Source organism: Carassius carassius, chromosome 24 (genome assembly GCF_963082965.1).
Source record: "Carassius carassius chromosome 24, fCarCar2.1, whole genome shotgun sequence".
Classification (NCBI taxonomy): domain Eukaryota; kingdom Metazoa; phylum Chordata; class Actinopteri; order Cypriniformes; family Cyprinidae; genus Carassius; species Carassius carassius.
The window spans coordinates 15,491,731-15,507,074 of NC_081778.1; the positions used below are offsets into that span (position 1 = coordinate 15,491,731).

Sequence of the window (15,344 nt, forward strand, 5' to 3'; positions counted from 1 at the left end):
TTTTTTCCAGCTGATGGAAGACAAAACATTTGACCATCTGACTTTAAAGAGCTTGAGCATTTATAGCAGCAGACAACAAAACTCCAGCTTATAATAAACATTGTCCTTTAGAAATAGACAATTATTAATTTATCGTTATTATTATCATTCTTTGTGGAAATGGACTGATAACGGCCTTTCCTGACCCCATCCCCCCTCACACACACACACACACTTCACTTCCTGTCAAAACTTACTTGTCCTATCAAAATAAAAAAGCAAATATGAAAAAAAAGAAACCTTCCAAAATGCCCATAAAACTGACACTGACAGTGTTTAAAAAGTATGCATGCTATCTTTTTAGAGCTAGACTTGAGTCTGTGTGTGGTCTATGCAAGAAGTCACAAATCTTAGCACTTCTTAAAATGAAAGAAATGAGCTTAAATACATACCAATTTTTTATTCCAAAGGATTTTCTTTGGGATTTTCTCCTCAATCTCTAAAACTGACCTATTGATAAAATATTCTCTGCACCTCAAGTTGTTATATTAATGTAAATAAACATGATTTTATATGCAAAACACATTTGTATAGAAACATTTGAAAAATACTAATTAAAAAAGGTTTTGGTGCCATTTTGGAACATCTGTGATTCTTCTATTTCTTTCTTCCAGTTGTTTTTCAGTGCACTGATGTGTGTGAGAACATTTTTAAACTGAACCACAACATCAGATGTCTGACATTCTGTTTCTAAAAACTCTGTGGTGAATGTAGACAAGAACAAATCTAGGATGAGGTATGTGGTGTGGTTTTCAGATCTGTTTACGGACTCACAAGTTCTTGCAGACAGATCAAATTCCTCGCTTTAATGAACACACAACTCCTCATTTCCAACACATATTCAGTCAGAGTAGATCTCCTCTGTATCAGTAAAGTATCTCTATTTTTTATTTCCAATTCAGACAACACAACCCCAGAATTAAATACACATACAGTGAATTAAAAAATAAGTATAGTACAGAAAAGTAAGAATATCTGTTTAGAATATCTTTTTAATTAACAAGTGTGTTTCATAGTGTCATTGTCCTCCATTAAAGCATGTGCTCTCATTCTGTTGCAGTCTGGCTCTGATCTGGACAGTATCATTGAGACAATGATGTCCAAAGGAGAGCCTCTCTGTGCTACTTCCTGTGTGTGACCTCTGTCGTAACATAGAGACTGAGTTCAGTCACTGAAGGGAAAGAGAGTCTGTGCCTCTGATTGCAAGCAGACGTCTGTGTGCTGCCTGAAGATCAGAATCACGGGGAAGTTTAATATCTCTGTGCTGCCTGTACTGAAGCATTTCTAAATCCTTCTAAAGTCTTAAATCTTTACCATCACATTTTCAAGGTTGCTTCAGACACAGGCAATGTTATAGTACATTGTTCAGTAGAACATAAGAATCATCGATCATTGACACGTCTATTCAAAAAAAAGCATAATTCTCTCGTACCTAATAAAAGATGGAAAGGGCATTTGTCTGTGATTTTGAACAAAAAGGGGCAAATATTGCAAAAATGTGTCACACTTCTGTCTTCCCCTTTTGTCAGTCTCTCTGTTTTCATTCCTGCTCTCCAGTTATGTCTGTGTTGTTGCTAGACTGAGGTGGTGGTAAAGTTGCTGGCGGGGAGTGGCCTATCCGGCACGGGCTCAGCCCACCACCGCCTTCACTGTCTGTATTGGAGGATGAGAGTGGAGGGGGTGGGGCCAGGAGAGGCAGAGGGGCTGAGGAGGGAGGGATACGTGTGCAAGATGTTGTGCGTAGACTCTGGATACGCCGGCACTCCTGGCAAATGCGCACATGAGTGCAGCCCCGCGGCAGAGGCACTGTCACTGCAGGTGGACCCAGGGCCACTGTGGGGGTGCTGTTGGCACCTAACGGGTCCTCCAGAAGTCGCTGGGGGCCGGGGCCCATGTCTGAGGGGCCTCCTCCTTTCCCTGAACTTCCTGTCAGGGGTCCAGTACCGCTGTAGAGCTTTCCGTTGCTAAGGCGCATCTCTCGGACAAGGCGCAGGGGCTGTGGGGCCCCTAAAGTGATGCGAGTGGGGTGTCGAAGGGCCAGAGAGCTGGACAGGGGTCGGCGGCGGCGAAGACGAGAACTTTTCTTGCAGGAAATTGCATTACGGAACTCTGTCAGCATCTCCTGACATACAGACACCTGAACATTTAGAAATATATACATAATATGTTAAACGCTTGATCAATGGAAGATTAGTATTTATCACTGAAGTAAATATCACAGTTATATACACACACACACACACACACACACACACACACATATATATATATATATATATATATATATATATATATATATATATATACAACAAAATAAATACTACCATTTGGAATAAATTGGAATAATAACAAGTGCAAGGTTGGGGGTTCAATCCCAGGGAACACATATTAGGAGAAAATTGTTAGCCTGAATGCAATGTAACTCAAGCATCTGCTAAGTGCATAAAAATTTGTATGCATAATAATTGTATTCCCAAGGATGCATGAAATTGAAAATAAAGACATTTAGAATATCACAAAAGATTTATATTCCAAATAAATGCTGTTTTGAACCTTTGAACCTAAAAATATTAAAGGGATACTCCTCCCCAAACTCTAAATTTTGTCATTAATCACTTACCCCCATGTCTTTCCAAACCCGTAAAAGCTTAGTTCATCTTGGAAACACAATTTAAGATATTTTAAATTGCACAAGGATGCACTTTTGCTATTTTTGGACCAAAATGTATTTTCGATGCTTCAACAAATTCTAATGGACCCTCTGATATCACATTGACTACTTTGATGGTGTTTTTATTACCTTTCTGGACATGGACAGTAGACCGTACACACAGCTTCAATGGAGGGACAGAGAGCTCTCAGACTAAATCTAAAATATCTTAAACTGTGTTCCGAAGATAAACAGAGGTCTTACGGGTTTGGAACGACATGAGGGTGAGTTATTAATAACGTAAGTATGATTATTGGGTGAACTAACCCTTTAAATTGTGTTCCGATAACAAACAAAGCTTTTACGGGTTTAGAACCACATGGGGGTAAGTGATTGATGACAAAATTTTTATTTTGGGATGGAATGCCCCTTTAAACATGTTATTTCAGATTTCACAGTATTTCTGTTTCTAAATTTATAACAAATGAATGCAGCCTTGGTGAGAATAAGATACTTCTGTCAAAATCATTAAAATAATGTTTATTATTCCAACCCTTTGTATATATCGCAGAAGCATGTATTACAGATTTTTATTCATGCAGTAGTCATGCACACCGTAACACAACCATTGACTTGGACTTCACTAGGACACACGCTAAGGCGAGGAATCGGCGGGTTGCTTTGTAACCTACTTTAGAGTGACTGTGATATTGGCGGTCGCAGGAGAGAGGCCGTACCTCGTCTGTTTCAGCTGATTGGTGTGTGGACCACACAAACTCCATCACAGCCACAAACACAGCAATAATCAGGCCACAGATTAACACCACAAATATACCGCCAATGTTCTCCATCCCAAGACCTGCAACAGTCAATTAAACACTTTTAAACAATCTGCATCTATCAGATTCTATAGAATGTAATAAATAGATTTTCCTAAAGCTGGCATGAAGTGGAAATTATTACCTTATCTATTTTGTAAATGCAATTTATTTTATGAACAATGCATTGTGTTTCATTTTTCAAAATTAGTTTTGACTTAAATTTTGATCAAAATGTCACAATTGTTCTTCCAGAAATGACAGACCTCTCTCTGGTGATGCATACCAGACTTTTCCAATCATTTAGTCCATATAATCAACAACTAATAGAACCATGTCCCACCCTGCAGTGGGTGTGTGAAATCCCTGCTGTGTTGTGTCTAGGATCATAGAAGCTGTTTATGAGTTGGTACATGCTGATAGATTGTTTCTTATCATCCTGGACAAGAAACTACCAGCTACCTGCTGCTTTTTGGAACAACCAGCTGCTTTTTTTTTTTTTTTTTTGGAACATTGTAGCTGGTTGACCAACTAATATGTTCTTCTACCGGTTCCTGGTGCTGGATTTTTCAGCAGGAATGAGAATGGGTGGAGATTATTGTGTTGAAGTGCAGGAGAGGTTCATGCCTTTGGCGCGGTGGTCTTCCTCTTTGGGACACTGCCCTCCCTCCCACCATCTTCTCTTCAGGATCTCCAACCTGTTATTCTCCTGCAACTGCAGCACTGCCAGACTGATCTCATCTCTGAAGGGAGAACCTGGGAGACAGAATAATGCTGATGTAACTGTTTGGTGATTTAGCAAGAGGAAGTGTCAATGAATTGGGCACATAATGGCACATCCATTTCTGTAAAAACAAGCCAGATGATATCAGATGATAGTCAAATGAAATCCCAATTTGCTTATTTATTGGTCACCTAGAAACACAGAACCTTAAATATGTTTTCTCATCACATTACTTTTTTAAATTACTTGCATTACTTTTTTCTCAGAATTGTTGTCCTCAGTGTACATGTTAGAGACATAATGAAAAGTGAAACTGAGCAAGTTTATTTTTTAGCAAAGATATATAACTTTCCACAAACAATGTTGGCAACATGTCTTTTTACGGTTTAAAAACCTCATGATTCATAGTGCTGCCACACTGCTTGGGAGACTTCCATTGTAAGTTTATTACTGTGCTCATTTTTTCCTTGATTTCTACAAATGTAGGGATGAGTTGGGATCATTTTCTGTGATATTATGCCCATCTCTCTCACCGAGAGGCATGCCGATTCCATAACCCTTGGTGTCCAGCAGGCCTCCGATCTGGGTGAGGTTACAGTTGAGGCTGCGGTGGTACTCATTCATGGTGCTCTCAAGCAGGAAGGCGTATCTAGAGTTCAAGACTCGTGCAATGCCCTCCTCTGTGCTCTTCACGAAGACACTGGGCTGCTTTGAATACATGTAGTTCCACATCCGCTGATACGTTTGATAACGAGAGTTCTGAAGGAGGGGAGGAGACGAGGTATAATCAGTGCATACATCATAAATTAACATTTAAACATGATTTAACGTGAAAAAAGAGAGAGAGAGAGGAAAGAAACAGTTAGACACACAGATTGCAAAAACTCTTGAGCAAACAAAAAACTGAATTCGCTTGAATTCGTACTATTTATTATGCCCCTTTATTGTCCACAAAACACATGAGGACTACTCACTCCAGGCAGGAGTCTCATAAGTGACCAATCACTGCAAGCCAGCATGTCTTCACTTTTGTGTGCGTATGTGTGTATAAACGTAATATCATATGATTTGTACCATAAAAAAAGTCATGGTGCTTCCTCCATGAATTGTGCCGTACTGGATATTGGTTTGATCGGCCAGGTCATCTGGGGATTCGATTGGCACTTCCATTCTCTGCACTGTCAGAAACGCAGCCAGATTCGCTGTGTATGAAGAGATTATTATGAGAGTGAATGCCCACCTAAAAGAGAGAGACAGAGAGAGAGCGAGGACATAAACGATGGAAGCAGAGGGCAAAGAGCCCATAGCTGTGCTGTGTAATGTGTCCATTGACTCTGTTAAAATGATCATCAACACATATGGAGCTCCAGCACATGCTCACACTCACCAGACCCCACTGACACAGCGTGTGGAGAGGGCCCGGGGCATGATCTCTGACCCCTGCTGCATGAAGCCCCCCACAGGAAACCACAGGCTGTTTCCTAGAGTGTACTGATTCTCCAGCAGGTCTCTGCGCTCGTGCAGACACGGGTGAGGGTTATACCATTCATACGGACTCAACCTGAGACAAGTACACAGACAGAGAGTCAGAGAAAAATCTTGAACGGTGCATTACATTTTTCTTTTCTAACTATACTATAAAAATAATAAATCATTTCCTTTTTGTAGATTTATTCTTAAAATGATTTATTATAACAATAATAATTGCCATTAGGGTAAGAAAGCTAAACCTAATTGAAGATTTCATTTGCATCTCTGAAATAAAGTATTAATATATTATGTGTTTTACGTCTGATATAAATTAATATTACTTTAAAGAGCAAAACAACCAAACACACTGATTAAGGTAAAGATTTTTAGCTGTGTTTGAGTATATATGTCTGTGTAGGTGTGTGTTTATGTGTGTACCTAGCAGAAAGAAAGAGCACACAGCTGACAGCGAGGTAAGCCAGCAGCATAAAGAGCCAAACAGCCGGTGAGAAAGGATCCAGGAAGGAGAAATAACCTGGCTTCCTGCCCTGAGAGACCGTGGAAGAGAAAGAGAGGTAAATGAATGCAGCTGTTAGAAGGACGGTGGTAGAAATAAAAGCCAAAAGGAATTATGTACACTATGAATATTCAATCTGTTAATTACATAAATGTGACAATAGAAAATGCAGCACTGTATAATACATAGTTACGGCAATTTTATATCTATCTGTCTAGATAGCTAGCTAGCTTTCATTCTTTCTATATCTAGTTCTTATTCAGGACAGGACAAGCAAAGAATATCACATTATTATCATGGTATTTGGTTCAATGTGTAGAATTTCATCCTCCTGTTTCTTCCATTGTATGTTTTAATCGTGTATGCTTTACTGCAGCCACAAGAGAGCGCTATTGATCAAAACATTGATCAAAAGAGTCACCAAAGATGGCTTTTAAAACTGTTCCATGGAAAGCAGATCTTGGCTGTTTAGTGTTTAGCAACAAAAGTACAGCCAAAATTACACTAACAAGTTTTCAGTTTGAGTAGGTGTCGGTCAGGTTTTGCTTATAAAACATTTGGTCTCTATAAGGAAATTAAAACCTGAAACGTCAAACCCATGATAAAAGTTGAATAAACAATTGGAAGTTAATTACAAATTCATTACACTAAATTAATTTATATGTAAATGCATTATTCTAATTAATCATAGTTAATCACATATATCAATATTTGATGAGAAAAGCATGAAATTATTTTAAAGACGCAAAAGAGTGAAAAGTTGCATAGACATTACAAAAACCTCAGTTGTTTTAATCACAATATCACTGAAGAGTTTATCACAATCTGTATTCTGTATTCTGTCCCAGGTGTTTTATGTTTTGTTTAATTTTTTGTTGTTTTTATGTATGTGAACATCCAGACTCTGTTTGTGTGACTCACTATATGGACCCTGTAGAGAATACTGATGCCCAGGGTCATGAAGGGTTTCGAGAAGTCAATGACCTTCTCTCTCTCAGATGTGATGGTAAAAGCTGCTACAGCCAAATCAGCTTTCTGCTCCAAAGAAATGAAGGAGAGAGCAACAAAACATTGTAAAAGTAGAATATAAATTCTTGAAGAGAACTTATCAAGAAAATGACACAGAACTGAATTGAATGCAACCGTGTGATTTCTAGAATTAATTCAGGAGGTGAAGTGTTGATGAGTATGAGCACATACCCTGTTGATCAGCTCTCCCACCATGCCTGTCCATGAGCCGTTGGGTTCAGGTGCTCCATACAGGCCATCGTCCACCAGTTTGATGCGGAAGGTGAACTTGAGCGTATCAGCCAGCTCTCTCAACATGTCCACACAGAAACCCTCGTACTGCTCATTCCCCTCAAACTCCTGGTAATTCACCTTCCTCATCACATATGGGTTCTCCTGCACACACAAACACATGTGGGTCATTCATGTTATGCAGTAGTTTCAGGTCCCCATCACATTTGTCTTACTACTGTATATTATATAAAATATTAAACTCACATTTTCAAAAATTAAAAGTTTCTAAGTTAAGAAAACAGCAGTGATTTTTTAATAATTTTACTACTTTGAGAAGATGTTGCTTTATCATGTCTCCAGGTGACAATCTAATTTCTAACATGAAAAACATTAATTTTATTTTGATTTTATTGGGATTTTATTTGGTAATCACTATATACTGTAGTAGTCTTATCATTTCATTTGTAGTAATCCTTTAACTAACAAACGCCAGTTCTTTAATGACCGAAAGTGACAGGAAGTGACATATTTTCTAATCGGAACACAATAGCACAAAAATAAGCAAATTTTAGCAAACTATTTGGTAAATTCAGTTATGTAGATGGTTTGTCTCACTTTAAAACATCATCTTTTAAGATAAAACTACAGAAATTTTTTGATATTTTAATATCTTTTCACTAATTTGGATAACATTTATTTCAAATTGACCCTCCATGAATTCCTGTGAATGCCTTATTCTCTTAATAATAACTATGTTCTTTCCATCATGATTCCGTTCCAGACATTCCGTTAACTGTATGTCCATTGTGTACAAGTTATAATTAATTAGTAGTTTAAGTGGACATTATAGAGTTCAAAATTTCCTGCATAACAGGAATTACCAATGTAGATGTGGTAAATATTGTGTGAACATTAGTTGGCTATTTGGACCTGCTGTAGTGCAGCTGGTTCTCACCAGTATAGTGGTGATGATAAGTCTCTTGTTAGCCAGAGTTTCAGACACGTTGATATCCAGACTGGTGGAGTTCATCAGCAGAGTGTTGTTAGAGAACCAGATCCCAATCTGACAGAGATGAAAGACAAACGGAACAATCAGATGAAAAGATGCTGGCACTGTTCAAAGTGTGCGTGCGTGTGTGTGTGCGTGTGTGTGTGTGTGTGTGTGTGTGCGTGTGTGCGTGTGTGTGTGTGTGTGTGTGTGTGTGTGCGTGTGTGTGTGTGTGTGTGTGTGTGTGTGTGTGTGTGTGTGTGTGTGTGTGCGTGCGTGTGTGTGCGTGTGTGTGTGTGTGTGCGTGCACGTGCATGTGTGTGTGTGTGTGTTTGAGAACCTACTTAACAAATCTGTACCCATAAGTGAGCTGGGTGAGCTCTGACAAAACCTCATGTTAGTGATATCTGATTTGTTTTGTTTTTAATTGTAAAAATGCATTTTTTCTGTTAGGGTTAGGGTAAGGTTAAATTACTTTGTATATCACCATTTAGATAGCTAAGTAAATGTGTACATGTTTGTGTGTGTCTTTCACCTCTTTGTGGCCTCCCCTGTGCTTCTCCAGGATGTGGAGGGAGTAATTGGTCCTCTGGCCTTTACTGTTGAACTCAACTCGACCTGTCAAACCATCATACTCCACCTGATCAAAACATGGGAACAGAGAGAGAAAGAGAATAGAAACAGTTATGTTACCTTAAATAACTCAATGGATGCCCTCTAACACAAACAACAATGCTGGGAGACTTTCAAGTGGTGAATAAATAAATGTACACACACACGCACACACAGACTGACCATACGCAGGTAGTTCATGAGGCTGGTTCCGTGTTGCCAGATCTGAGGGGAGGTGCAGCTGAGAGGTTTGACACCAATCTCCTGACTCCGGTTGAGTTCCTGCACTGCACTCACCACCACATGAACCGCATCAAACAGCAGCGCCGACGACAGCTGAACACACACATACACAGTTTAGTGTGAGCAGTCTGTGTGTGATACATCGATAGGCTTCTGTATTGTGTTTGTGTGTGTCTCACCGCTGGTCCAGGGTAAGGGTTAATGTCGCAGCCCTCTCTCCAGGACAGGTTAAGGCTCCTGATAAACTCCAGGTAAAATGGGTGGGTGGTGTTAAACATTGAGAAGCCCACGATGTTTGACTGCTCATCCACTATATCATCCAACCACAGCAACGGGAAGTCCTGCACACACACAGGAATGACATTACACAGCAGAAAAAAGAGAACATCAGTCTGTGTGTAAGAATTAGAAATATGAAAGAATATAGAGCTCGAGATCAGAATAATGACTAGTCCTGTGAAATGGTACTGGTTAAGTGGTGTTTGAGTAGTTGATTATGGTTTGTGTGAAGACTGAATGAATGTTGAACATTGCACATGAGCAGTGTGCATAAGATGAGCAATGAGTTAAACTATTAAAAGTGTGTGTGAATGCATGCAATGTTTGAGGAACATCTAATTTGTTAGGGGGGACTAGTGATAAGATGGTTTAGTAACGCATGCAATGTTCGAGTAACATGTAACTTGTTAAGGTAGACAAGTAATTAGGTGGTTCAATAGGTAAGGTCTGTGTAAAGTTGTTAGATTAATGTTAAGAGGTTTCAGTAGTGTCCATTAATAGTTTAAGTATGTTACTGTAGGTTAGACGAGTGACTACAGTAGTGCTGAGAAGTAGGCATTTCAGTGGTTTGCATAAGGTTAGAGTAAAAAGTTAAAATAGACTATAAAGTTCATTAGAGGGTAAGGTTTGAGTTAACTGGTTAGATAAAATGGCTAAATCGATGCATAGGGATTTCATGACTAATGTGGTAACATGTTAGGTTAGGGACTAGAGGTATCAGTAGTGTATGTAATGCTTCAGTAATGAGTACAGGCTAGTTATATGTGAATAATCGGTTATATTTACTAGAGGTTTATGCTAGAATAAACTAAAAGTTTCAGTAATGCATGCAAGGTTTGAGTAACATAATATGTTAGGTAAGATTTTAGTAGAATGGTAAGATAAAATGGTTGAATTAATACATAGAATAATTCATTGTGTGCATAATGTGGTAACCATTTAGGATGGACTCATGATATCAGTGCTATGTATGGTTTCAGTAATGAGTACTGGTGCATGTAAAATATGAATAATCAGTTTTATTTACTAAATGTTTCTCTAGTGTTCATCATGACACATCAAGACGACAGTCAGTCATCGTTAAGCGTCTGTCAGCCTAGTTTTTGCAGTGTTTACTGCCCAGTTGGCAGTTGACAAATTTCAAAGAAAATCATGTAGAGTATTATGAGCACAGACTATTATTTTTACACTCAGCCTGATTCCATTCAGTCAGAGGAGATCAAACATAATTAGAAATTTTGAGCCGATTTTAGAACACATTGTTTTCATCTTTCATGCATCTCCTAGCAACAATGCACAAGTTTGTTCTGTTCACAAGGTCTGGTAGTGTTTTGCGTGTTTTTTTGTTGTTGTTGTTTTTTGGCAAGTTTGTGATGCCTAGTGTTTTAAACGCAATAGGTTAGACAAGTATAACTAGATGTTTTAATAATGTGTTTTGTGTTTGTAGGTTAAACAGTACGGTAATATGTCTTTAATGTAGTTCAAACTGTGAAGGGGGTTGGCTTGAGAAGTGTGAGTGGGTTTGCGTAATAAAGATGAATTTTTAATACAGAAGATGGGGCTCCGGGCATGAATATATCTGGAGGAAAATAGGCCAAGAGCTCCTCCTCTATCTTACCATAGTTGTGAGGATGTACTTGTAAAACGCTGATGTCATTCCCAACTCTGACGCCTAAAAAGAAAGGCAAGAGGAACAAAACAAAAAACATTTCATTGTGTGCGCGAATGGGAGAGCTGCACAGAAAAGCAGAATATTTCAGTGCTCATTGCAGAATACTTTTCTTTCAGAAACATTATGATATTTATAGTATCTATACATTAAAATGCAGGTACATTAAACAAAGCTGAATTACAAGGTTAGAGACTGAAGTGGGCGAGAAAAGGAGAATGATTGAATGTGAAATGAGCCAAAGCAACAGCATTTAGATAATGTGACTATATGCTTACCTTTTTCAGTATAAGGTAAGATATAGATGCATTAGCATCAATAATTATCGTAGCTATTTTGTCATCACGAATCTCCTTCAGCAAAGGCGTGGGGTCAAGGTTGTCATCCAGCATCCTGATTGACAGTGTCTCCCGAGAGATCAGAAACCGCCTTATCAGCTCCTCTAGTCTCAGCAGACCTGCGGGGAAGAAAGCAAGTTGTTGGGCAAAAGGATATGAACACTCATACACCAGAATGAAATTGAAAGGGGCCAAACCGGGCTTCATGTAGTGTCTCTGAGATGGTTTGTGTCTTGAGGTTGTTTGTAAACAGCATGCATCTGTCCGTTTGCATTGCTGATGTGAAGAAAGTTAATCGGTGGCATCACAAAGCCCAGTGAAAATGTAAATAACTAGCTACACTCTCAAGTGAGCCCTCATGCACAGAAAGAGCAAGTAAAGCCAGTGCCAAACTTTAATTAGCTTGAGGGAGGAGAGAAATCAATGCTCTCCACACTCTTATTCTCTCTCTCTCTCTCTCTCTCTCTCGCTTGCTCTCAATACCTCCCCTTTTTCTGCCTTACTTTTACAGATCTAGTTATCTTTCGTTCATTCTGATTCTCAGCCTCTCTGTTCGCTTCATTCCACTAAATTTGTCTCTTTCTCGATATTTCACTTTCTTATTCCCACAGCTGTGTTACAAAGTGAACTCAAACCTTCCACCAGAGACCAGCGCTGTCACACACTGAAACAAACATTATCAGACCCAGCCATGTGCTTAATGACTCGTGTGTCACGGTGGCTAGAGCTCTGTTCCAAAACCTAGTGAGTAGCCAGCATTGTAGGACATGTAGGTTTCAAAAGGTAGGCATTTTAGTTATGAGATGTCTGAATTCTAGCAGCAAGAAGGTAATCCCAGAATGCACTGCACCAAGTTCAAAGAAAAACAATACATGCAGAATGAAGGTTTTATTATTTTATTAGTGTTTATTAGTGAATAAATAAATCCAAGATGGTGGATGAGACAAGATTGTTGATTATACATAAAATTTTCTTTTCACTCAATACTGAATGTCTAAATAAAAATACTTTTTAATGCAGTGTGTGTACTATATAATTTCATGTTTACTGAGGATTCCTAGATTATACCCACAAATATTCACCAAAGACGCAACATGCTAATGTCAAACTCTATTGAAAACAATTTGTGTGCTGTGCAGAGTTGCTGCTTTCTTACATTTAATTATTAATTTGGTTCCATCCTACTTAAAGGGATAGTTCACTTAAAAATAAAAATTCTGTCACTAATTACTCTTCGGAACAAAGATTAAGTTATTTCTGCTCCTGCGTCAGCAGCATCACATGCATGCGCCGTGGTACTCCTTTGAGCATACGCCAAAAAGACTGACATGGAAGAAAAACATTTTGTTTAATAAAGTCATTATTTTTGTTTTCTTTGTGCACAAAACGTATTCTTGTAGCTTCATAAAAATACAGTTGAATCACTGATGTACCATCGTCTATTTTAATGATGTCCTTACCTTTCTGGGCTTGGGAGTGTTTTAGTTGCATTTCTGTCTATGGAGGGTCAGCAATCTCTCAGATTTCATCAAAAATATCTTTGAAAATAATTTGTTTTCCGAAGATGAAAGGAGGTCTTACCAGTTTGGAACGACATGAGGGTTAGTTATTAATGACAGAATTTTCATTTTTGGGTAAACTATCTCTTTAAGGGCCACGTTCACATAGAAAGTGATTTTTGCATTTGACCGCAATGCTTTTCTGCTGTTTTTCTATGTAAGCGTACTAGATAGACACGTTTGTCCATTGTGCTCATGTCTTGCATCATTTCCATAATCTAATCACCTTTTCTAAGCGACACATCTTTTTAAAAATGCTAAACTGCATCTCCATACCTCATCATTCCACTGCCCTGCGTCTCATGTTTTAAATGCAAAGATACAGATGAATCACTTAGTATTCTACTTATGGATAGACGCCAAGGCAGCGGGCTTAGTTTTGTAACATATGTCTGCAGGAGATAAAAATCATGGTTAAATTTTGTGTAAAACACAAAACGCAGTTGTTTAGAAGCTCCTTTCATGCTTTTTCAATCTGACAGACAAGAGGTCACTAGAGAAAAAACAGCTGAAGCTGTGTGGCATCAGATGACAGTTTCATAAATTAAAGGCAATGAGGTTCACTACAAAATCCCGGCACACAACACACATAAAAAAACATTTGTGTCAAAACAGGCTTGCGAAATTGCTTTCTATCTGTCTAACGAGAAGCTGCAGCGCGGCAGCGAGCCTCTCTCCATCTCTTGCCACCATTTCAAATGAGCTTGATGAGTGGCAAGTTGCACCTACTCTGCTGCCATAGCAACCATAGTGCAGCCAACTGGGTCAGAGCTGAGCGTTATGTAGCGATGCCCTCTCTAACACACAAGAACAAACACACACACGGCCACACATGTCTCACACATTAACACGCACAGCAGGGGGGGAGATTTACTCTAAGATTACGTGAAAGTTATGTTGTCCAGTGTCATGCTGTGTAATTGCTCAGCAGTATGTTTTATTGGCACAGCTACCTATTACAACAAAGTAATTGTTAGCGCTAGCAGTAAGAAAGGACAGCAGTGTCATTATCAGAGTCTGTTCTCCAGAACTTCTGTAATTTCATCTCTCTCATCAGCTTTGAATACATATTGTATTTTGGGTGTTTGCTGAGAGAAGATGATTGATTGGGTGGGATGGAGTTGAGGAAATCAATTTCAATGTTTTTTGGAAAAGTGGAATCATTGTAAATGGGTTGTTTTCTTTAGAAAAGGCACAAAAAAGTACCTTTCTCTGAACACTTCAACACTAACTTGTAATTATAAGTATCCTATGCTAAAAAAGTGTGTGTTGCTCTCCATGTGGAATGATTTTACATATTCAAGCTTGAAGGAAGACCAGACCAGCTGATGAGCAGAGCAGCGGTCTTGGACTCACATTCGGCCTTAGCGCAGATCAGACTAGCCGATGGGTAGCTGAAGGAGCGTAGGATGGCTCCGATGGCAAGGCTCACATCCTCGTTGCTAGGATACAGAGTCACAGATGCAAAGCGCAGGTAAGGAAGCCGTGGAGTCTCTTCCGGACCGATTTTGACATGCGGAATCTGAGAAAGAGCGGTTTGAAGAACAAAAGGAAAGAGAATATGGTTAGTGAATGAACAAATGACAAGTAAATGTGGAATATTTGGATGAAGCTCACCTCCTTTTCCCCACAGATGTGACTGACTATGCAGCCAGCGGCAGGGCTGGAGGCGGGGCCAATCACAGATACCACGCCCTTTGTCAGAATCTGGCACACTACGACAAAAGAAAAAGTAGAGCATTTCATTCCTCATATCCACTCTGTTTGCCTTTCTGAGTCACTGTAAGCTGTACAGCTTTACTTCAAAGTTTTTTTGTGTGTTTGGGTGTGTGTGTGTACTTTTTAATGTATGACTCACTAGTATCTGTGGTCTCATACTGAGAGTCTTTCTGGAGGTCAAATATGTCGACCTCCACACGAGCACGAGCTGGGCCCTCCATCACACTGTTGATGTTCTCGCGTGCTAACGCTAAAGCTAACCGCTCCCCACGCCCACAGACAGAGCTGTCATCCAAAATTGCCGCTAACGGAGGAGAGAATGAGAATGAGAGAGAGACAGACAGATAAAGTAAAGAGAAATCATTACAAAAATGGGTAAAAGTAATATAAATGCAATATATAACAACCTTTAATAATCACTCTTTTAAAACAACCATCTACCATGTCCAATTTTAAATTGTAATAATATTTCACAAT

General features: G+C 39.1%; 1 protein-coding gene across 2 annotated transcripts in view; it reads right to left on the reverse strand.

Annotated features, from left to right (window-relative positions):
• Positions 1–1,362: 1,362 nt before the first annotated feature.
• LOC132102930 (glutamate receptor ionotropic, kainate 5-like) overlaps positions 1,363–15,344 on the reverse strand; it is a 49,394-nt gene continuing 35,412 nt past the window's right edge. Inside the window, exons 3-20 of one of the 2 annotated variants that reach the window (XM_059507660.1) lie at positions 15,007–15,171; positions 14,766–14,863; positions 14,505–14,670; positions 11,530–11,708; positions 11,201–11,254; positions 9,483–9,644; positions 9,244–9,396; positions 8,984–9,088; positions 8,416–8,523; positions 7,419–7,622; positions 7,140–7,253; positions 6,140–6,249; positions 5,619–5,792; positions 5,306–5,471; positions 4,765–4,990; positions 4,135–4,263; positions 3,427–3,548; positions 1,363–2,176 (exon numbers count right to left, since the gene is read on the reverse strand). In XM_059507660.1, coding sequence (XP_059363643.1) covers positions 1,580–2,176; positions 3,427–3,548; positions 4,135–4,263; positions 4,765–4,990; positions 5,306–5,471; positions 5,619–5,792; positions 6,140–6,249; positions 7,140–7,253; positions 7,419–7,622; positions 8,416–8,523; positions 8,984–9,088; positions 9,244–9,396; positions 9,483–9,644; positions 11,201–11,254; positions 11,530–11,708; positions 14,505–14,670; positions 14,766–14,863; positions 15,007–15,171 — 3,032 coding nt within the window. In that variant the 3' untranslated portion in view covers positions 1,363–1,579. Of the gene's footprint in view, positions 2,177–3,381; positions 3,549–4,134; positions 4,264–4,764; positions 4,991–5,305; positions 5,472–5,618; positions 5,793–6,139; positions 6,250–7,139; positions 7,254–7,418; positions 7,623–8,415; positions 8,524–8,983; positions 9,089–9,243; positions 9,397–9,482; positions 9,645–11,200; positions 11,255–11,529; positions 11,709–14,504; positions 14,671–14,765; positions 14,864–15,006; positions 15,172–15,344 lie in introns of both variants that reach the window. The other variant, XM_059507659.1, reaches the window with a different exon arrangement.